Raw genomic sequence first — 8,534 nt, 5'->3', positions numbered from 1 at the left:
TAATAGTCTATAATATTCTATAACACATATTAACACTATAACAGTGTAAGTGTTCGACGAGGATTTAGATTTTTGAAAGAAAAAGTTAAAGACTCCGAGCTCAACATTGTAATAGTTAAGTTAAGTTACCTAGTTAAGTTAATATTCAACCAACGATTGTAATGAATGTTTACTGTTTGTAGTTTGAATATTGTGACAACAGTTTTTTGATATTATACATAATAAATATTAAATAACAATTAACAATTCACCATAATTTAAACATATTTAATATTATGTATTACATTTATTATCAATTATATTAGATATCACTTATTATAATTTAAGTACAGCGGAGTTATGATCATAAATTACAATTATAAATATAGAAATAATAAAATAAATCACTTCGTTATAAATACTATACAACATCATAAACATTTTTTAGTCGTTGTTATATAATTTAAAATACCCATAGGTAATCTATACACTATTTAATTTCGATAGCTTGGGTATCCTCGTAACTGTGCACGTTTCTGATATCAACGGCGTACACACATTGGGTGGGTGTTGGCCCCCTCACCCTAACTTTTTTTTACGCATAGAAATATAAAAATGAATACAATTAAAAAAATATTTTGATATATAATATACTTTGTATGTAATGCATGGAAAATATCTGTATACGACACTGACTTATATGTAAATAGTAATTAGTAGGTACTTAAATACCTACCTACCTAATTACTAAATACAGATTTCTTCAGCTAATAACTATGCATTTAATTTTCAATATAAATATCTAATACTGAACGAATATTAAAATATTAAACAATTTAAATTTGCAAATACATCCATCTAAACTCTAAAATATAAAAAATAAAATAAAATCGAATAAATAAAAAAAATATATATAATCTATGGTTTATACATTTGGTCGATATTTAGTATAATATTTTACTTGAGTGTACAAAAAACAAAACTTTACAACTTACATTTTCTAGAACTTTATTAAAGTAGAGTCTCATATTCTAGTTTAGGGTGTCTCTTGAATTCAGGTTTGGTAATCATATAAACCACTAATAAACAGTAAACTACACATAGAATACCTAAAATGTTTCCAAGAACACCTTCTGCCGGGAGCAGTTTATATTGTTTGTCCCTGTAAAAATAGTGAAATTGTAGTTAAACGTTCAACCTCGTCAAAAATAAATAACACGTACAAAGAAAAAATTATTTTTTCACAGAATCCTAGTACGGCAGTTGCAACTGCTAATATGAAGATGGAAATACCAAAGAACACGTGATACGGTGCCAAAGTTTCTCTATGTTGTTTAGCTGCTCCCGGATATAAGAAACACCAGAGTCCACTAAATAGCTGTAGAGTATAACACAGTTTTAAAAATGCAATATTATGTATATTATTAATTATATATATAAATATATTATATAAGATGTTCAAAAAAATCGGTAACGCTTTAATTACGGTTAGCATATTTTTATACCTACGTACAATAACAGATAAGACTGCTGCACATTTATTAGGTAAAATATATTTAATCACCTCATTAATTATATCATATCATCGTTTAGTAGTCCTAATTAGATCGTTTCTAAACTTTTTGAATAGATGCCTATTGTATATTATTATTATTATATATTTGAGGAAAAAAATAATTACAAATTGAAAATATATATAATGTTTGCAAAATATTGATTTGAATAATAACCAAGATTGGTGCGTAAAAAATAATTTATTTTTGAGCGTAAATAAATGTATAAATATTTCGTTGTTATTAGAAAATAATGCTATCGTAGTAAATTATTATTTAAATGACAGTACAACGATTGATTACGGCTAACGATTTTGGTATTAATTTTGATTGAAAATTGTCTTTTGGCACCTAACCATATTGACTTCATGAAAAAAGACATTTTAGAAATTAGGCATATTAACCTGTATACAGTAGGTATAGGGACTTTTAGGACGAGACTATTCTTTAAAATTACTACCTATACCTATTGCTCATTGGTTCACCACGTTTGGAATACGGATCATACAGTCATAATATTATGGAACTAGAATTCTTTAAGTCAATTAGGTACATATGTTATATGAAATTCAAAATAACTTCCTTAGATTTCTTTCATTTAAATTCCGTGTCGAAAGAATTCCACATTCAAAGTATACAGGTGTTGAAGAATATTTTAATCGACCAAATTTAAAAATAGTACCTAGGCGTATTTAACAACTTATAATGAATTTAAATTACTAAATAATTTAATCAATTGCCCTGAATTATTGAAACGTATTAACTTTAAAATACACTTTATAGGATCACGTGAGAAGTCCTTACTGTATCTAAAAAACACTACTAGAAATTACTCATTGAATTCTCAATGCAAATGTCTTAAAAGGACATCACACAAGCATAACTCCGCCCTACAACTTGTAGGCTACAATTGCGTAACAATGCAAATTTACGCTCAGTATAGATCACGTTTAAAAATTATAATGAATTTACCTTATATGAAACATGATAGTAAGAACATCATCTGTGTTTCTGTGTGGGTTTTTACTAAATTTAAGTTTTTAAGTTAATTATGAATTTAGGCTATATTATTATATACCTACGCAAAAAGCAAAACATGCTAAAAAATTAAGGTATAGTAAAAAACCCATATATAAACACAGATAATGTTCTTACCGACTTACTATCAAGTTTTATAAATCGTAATAATAGGTCAATATTCACTCTAATTTTTAAACAATCGAAGATTAACGTGTTCTGCTGAGCGTACATTCCCTATGGTACGCGTTTGTAAGACGGAGACAACAAATCCAAGTGTTACGTAATTTTAATATTACCCTATATAGGTAACACTATAAAAGATATGGAATTTTTCAATTTATCTCTCAACGAATTTTCATTACAGTTATAACTATTTAAAATTATTATTCACTTTATTTTATTTATTCATATAGTTTAATTATATACTTATACTTAACTCATTATTGTCGTGATTGTTTATTACATTTCATATACTTATTTTACTAAATACTTAGATATATTATATTTTAATTTGAGATTTGTATCATGTTTAATATTTATAAGCTATTTACATTGTACACTGTCTTGTTAATATGGTAATTGGAATTGAATTCCGCCAATAAAGATTATTATTTCATGTATTAGGTAAACTTACCTGAGATAAGAACATTACAATAGTGAGAACTCCTAACCAACTGTGTAAAGAATACAAATGAGGAATTGGAGGTTTAGCATATTGGTGTGAAACAAAAGCAGCAAATCCAGCAATTACGATAAGGATTAATATACAACCATGAATAAGCGCATGTTGGTTTTTTAATTTTCGTTTCGTATTATTCTGAAATGTACGATAATGAAGAATAGCTGAAAATAAAATAAATAATGTAAATAACACAAAATATGTATAACTTCAAAATCTATTTTGTTAAGAAAATTGGAGCATTTTAAATTAAAAATGTAGAATATTTTTTACAACATTTACTTGTTTTGTTTATTTAAAATTCACGAACTTTATTTTATTTTATTATTATAATGCTGTTTTATAAATTAAATTAATCATTATTATAATATTATCCAACTCCTTAAACATTGTAATATTGTATACATTTTGATAGACCTCCGTCAAATTTAAATTTTGAAACGTTTTGTTGTTAATAATTATTGTGCTATAATGAGTGATTTTTTCGGACTAAAATCTCACATGGTTGGTAATTAAACTAATTTGATAATCACAATTTCGGAATATTCTTACTTTTTCTAGAAACAAAATGCACCGGACATTGCAAAACTCTAGGCACATGCATTATACCTCGCATTTATGCAGTAATTCGGGGCTTCATATTTTACAAGTTCTGAATCTACTTAAAGATATTAATTCAATTTTGGAACACAATATCTTCAACAATTATGTTTTATAAATTCTAATAATATATTTTGTTGAAACTTACAATTTGCCAATAAATAAATGAATGCAATTGTCATCAATAATGGATGCCAATTGAATATTATTTTAGGTTCAGTTATACTAAACCCTCCTCGATATTGAACAATCCAATTGTATACATAAAATATGAGTGTTAATCCAATTATCTAAAATTAAAACTCATAAAAACGAATATCATTAAACAACATAATTGTTTAAATATATTACCTGAAATATTATATAGAACCTAGTATACAAACTAGTCCGGCCATTGTCACTAGACATACTATGACCGATTAATCGCATTCTTCAGTTTGATTTCCTACAAAATTATTCTGCAAGCTCAGCTGTAATATTTTAACTATTGTTAATAGTTAGTTAGTTACTTAGTTTATATTAATATAATCATGTTATAATTCTTGAAATCAGCGCAATAAATGTACCTACTAAAAACAGTAAAATCTATTTCAAATGTATAGAATTAATAACGAACATTAGATTTACCTGAGTGTTGGTATTCAAGTGTTTTGAACGAGTGTTAAATATTGACTGCCAATACTACCTACTGCTAAGTGCAGTCATTGTCGCTGTAACATATTACATACAGCGTGAATGCGTGATTCTTTTATGTTAATCATTATTTAATACATATAATCTTGTACATAAAAAATAATATTTAGTTTAGAATATCTACTTTAGATGATAGAAGATAAATAAAACAAATGCATATTTAATACTTAATAATGAGGCATATCTTTTTACTTAATAATACATCTTAATTTAGTATATATATTAGACACCTTATAGGTTAAAATTTTCTGTTGTCTAATAAAAATGATAAATTTTTGACCTATGACATGAATCAATCAAATTACGAGGGAACATTATATTATCTGAAGTTGTACCGTGCGCATAATGTTATGCTTAGATTATATTTTTGTCTAGATATAGATAAGTTATCTCAACTCAACAATTCTATAGATATGTATAGATAATGAAAAAATTTACTTAATATAGCCATATAGGTATCTAGGTAGAAATAAGATGTTTTTTTTACATCTTATTCTTAAGAAACATAATTTAGTAAGACATTTGTTTCTTGTTTCAAAATATCAGTACTAATATTAGTTTAATTTAAATATCACTGATAATTATTAATAAATTTTAAATAATTTAAATTATCATGTACATTCATATACATGGCTATAATTTCATTCTTAGATGACAGCATAGACCTTATACTAAGGCGTATAAGGTCTATGGATTGCAGTTAGAATAATTATTGTTAGGTAGTAGGAACCAATAATTTTGTAATTTATCTAGATAAGATATAAAGATTCTATGATTTATGCTAAATAAATATATCTTACTAAATTTAGCTATTGCACAACACTAAGTCAATACATTCTTCATAAATAGTCTTCACTCGATAATTTGAAATTCAGTTGACCGACCTAAAAATTCGATTAACCCATAATGTTTGAATATTCGAGGGGGAAAAATAATTAATTCGAATTAAAGAGAGGTAGACAATTGTATTACGTACGTACATTGTATAATATATTTATTATTGTATATGTTTATGTAGATACATTAACATTATATGTATGCTTTATTAAATGTTATTAAATAAATTTGCTATTTTTTTGTTGGCCATTATCTGGTCCTAGCGTTATTTAACTCACTGATAACTTCAAAACTAATAAACTAGGTACGCTAATATTTTATCGCTGTCGTTATTAGTTTGATCACGTAAATAAGGTTATTTAATATTTATACATAATCGTTATATAATAGCTATAGGTATAAAAAATGTATTAAAACTTATACATATACGATAAAGAAGTCTAATTATAGAGGTTCTGGCAAAAAAAGTTCGAATTGTAATGTGTCTCCTACCGACAGACATTTCGGATCATCGAAGAGACCGAAATAAATGTATTTTCTTCTAATTATAGAGGGGACCAAGCGTTTAGTTAGAATTATGGAGTTTTTCGAATTACTAAGGTTCGAGTTATCGAGTGACGGACTGTATTAAAATTTTAAATATAATACTAATCACAACTATATATACTTGAAGATAAGTTGTTACTAACTGCCATATATATTATGACTGTGCTGTATAGCATATCTATACCAAATTATATAGTTTACGTATTCGTTATTGGCCAATAAGTCTATAATACTAACATATTATAAAACCACTCAACAATAATTCTGTTAATTTTAGATTCCGACTGGAGCGGGGAATGTATTGATTTTAGAATGATATGTGTGTTTCATTTTTATAATTTTTTTGTTTATTTATAAGTAGTCAAAATAATGCTTCGATTTTCAACTTAAGTATGTTTTCTCATGGGTAAATCGAATCTAGTTGGTACTTTTAAGAGATAAATATAGAAAACTCCCAAAAGTTAGCAACAAAACAGAAATTTAGGGAAATGGAAGTTTTTCAATAAATAAGCATTAACACCTTTTTAGTTTTTAAACACCTTAAAATGCTGACAAAATATTTTAATATTTTAATATTTTGAGCTATTTATAGGCATATATACAATATTTATTTTTATTAGTATTTTTTTTTTATTTTTGTCAATAAACTTTGCCGTCAAAAAATTTAAAATGCAGAAATATGCAATTAATTTTGAGTTAGAATTCATAAAAAATTTCCTTTTTTTATGTAAGATATCAAAATTAAATACACGATTCTTCATACGTTTTTTTACTTTTAACAGAAAAAAAAATGTTCACTGGAAATTCGCATTAATGTTTTATGAAGTTGAAATGTTTACAACATTGAATATTCACCCGTTAAAAAGTTGACCCATTATTTTGTTGTAATTTATTCAATGAATAACTGTAGATCTTGAAATTTTCCCCATAGATAAAAATTAGCATTTTCTACGCATGAATAGTTTTAAGAATGTAGTTATTCAATATTGTTAATATTACATAATATGCGTTAAAACAAGGTTTCTTATAAGTGGTTTATACTCTAACCAAAAAATCTAAGAAATATACTAACACGTTTTTTTATTGACAATTTAGATTCAAATTAGGACAAGATTAGATATTTTAGTTGAAAGGCGCTTGTCGCCAAAAACTTTTATCTCTCTATCGTACAACACTACCTATATCATTATAATTTATAATAATCTTATCCATTAATACTACTCATTATTCCCTCAATAATATAATTTCAATATTCAAATTAAACAATATCCCATGTATTTTGATAACATGGTATATTTCTATTATTATTATTATTGTTATTTTTATAATATTTATAAGTTATATAAACAGTTAATTATCTTATATTCTGCAAATAGTCACTTTCAAACTTTTTGAATTTATAACCATTACTTAAATATTATAATTGTTAAGCTATAATAGTTTATGCTTGAAGATAATAAAGTATAAAAATGAAAAAATCTATTACTAATACAAGTGTATTACTTATAGCCAAGGCTCCTAAGTTCATATTTGCATATAATTTTTGCTAAGTTGTATCTAATGCTATATGACATTTCAAGGTACCACGGTTAAATATATGAAGTCTTATTTTGCATGTTTTTGCATATTTATAGGTTATTTGCCTACTTGGCATATTTATGCATATTTCTATTTTATCGGGCATATTATACATGATTTTGATATTCCTAATCATATTATTATAATATCAATATGCATTTTTTTATGGAAAGAATCAACATTTGATGAAAAAAAAGACGATCGTTTATCGAAAGTTTCAGATTTAAAATGAATTATTGACAAAGACGTACATTATACAATATACGCAGTTCATGAAGGCTCAAGAATAGTATTTAAAATCTATTTTAGATTCTGAGTGGAATAATGAATGTATTGATGTATTGATCTGTTTACGGATATACATAGTTTCCAACTTTTTTAGGTTTTTTTTTCTATGAATGTCAATAAAACTTTATTTGTTTGGTAAAAAGTTTGAAAATTTAATACAAAGCTACTATTATGTTGTTACATTGACGTTTGAAAAATATTGAAAATCCTTAATTACAGTTTATTTTTAAAGTTCAAATATTAACAAAATACGGAAAAAACACGAAATTTTGCAAATTATTTTTAGTTAGAAATTCATAAAAATTTTTCTTTTTAAATCTAAGATTTGAAAACGTAATGCAAGATTTTTCATAAGTTTATCTACCTTATCAAAAAAAAAATGTCTACCGGAAAGTGAAATTAAATTTTTATGAGCATATTAAATTACAAAATTTGTTATTCACTCGATTTCTCATGTAACGGTTTTCTTATTTTGATATAATTAAAAAACTATTGACTCTAGATACATACAAATTTCACTGAATGTTTATTTTATAAATTCTTATACTTGATAAAATTTTCAAAATATTTTGACTTGTTTTGAGCTGTTTACGACAATTTCATATTTAAATTTTAGATTCTGAGCGGAGCGAGGAAGCTAGTGGTTTTACAATGGTGCTTATTTATTCATTTTATCCTGTATATAAAATTTCTACCAGAATGAGTGCTTCGATTTCAACATATAGTATCTTACCTTTTAGCAAATTGGATCAAGATGGTAC

At 25.3% G+C, this 8,534-nt stretch overlaps 1 protein-coding gene across 6 annotated transcripts in view; it reads right to left on the bottom strand.

Moving 5' to 3' along the window:
- Positions 1–250: 250 nt before the first annotated feature.
- LOC100164959 (cytochrome b561) overlaps positions 251–8,534 on the bottom strand; it is a 10,196-nt gene continuing 1,912 nt past the window's right edge. The window contains exons 2-8 of one of the 6 annotated variants that reach the window (XM_029487392.1): positions 4,459–4,541; positions 4,183–4,301; positions 3,980–4,121; positions 3,187–3,395; positions 1,203–1,357; positions 975–1,141; positions 360–844 (exon numbers count right to left, since the gene is read on the bottom strand). In XM_029487392.1, the coding sequence (XP_029343252.1) occupies positions 991–1,141; positions 1,203–1,357; positions 3,187–3,395; positions 3,980–4,121; positions 4,183–4,260 (735 nt within the window). In that variant the 5' untranslated portion in view covers positions 4,261–4,301; positions 4,459–4,541 and the 3' untranslated portion in view covers positions 360–844; positions 975–990. Of the gene's footprint in view, positions 1,142–1,202; positions 1,358–3,186; positions 3,396–3,979; positions 4,122–4,182; positions 4,417–4,458; positions 4,633–8,534 lie in introns of those variants that run through there. The other 5 variants (XM_029487394.1, XM_029487393.1, XM_029487395.1 and 2 more) reach the window with 5 other exon arrangements.

The sequence above is a fragment of the Acyrthosiphon pisum genome, chromosome A1 (assembly GCF_005508785.2).
Source record: "Acyrthosiphon pisum isolate AL4f chromosome A1, pea_aphid_22Mar2018_4r6ur, whole genome shotgun sequence".
Lineage (NCBI taxonomy): Eukaryota > Metazoa > Arthropoda > Insecta > Hemiptera > Aphididae > Acyrthosiphon > Acyrthosiphon pisum.
Note: the sequence above shows the minus strand (reverse complement) of the source record. Positions and strands in the feature narration are given on the sequence as shown.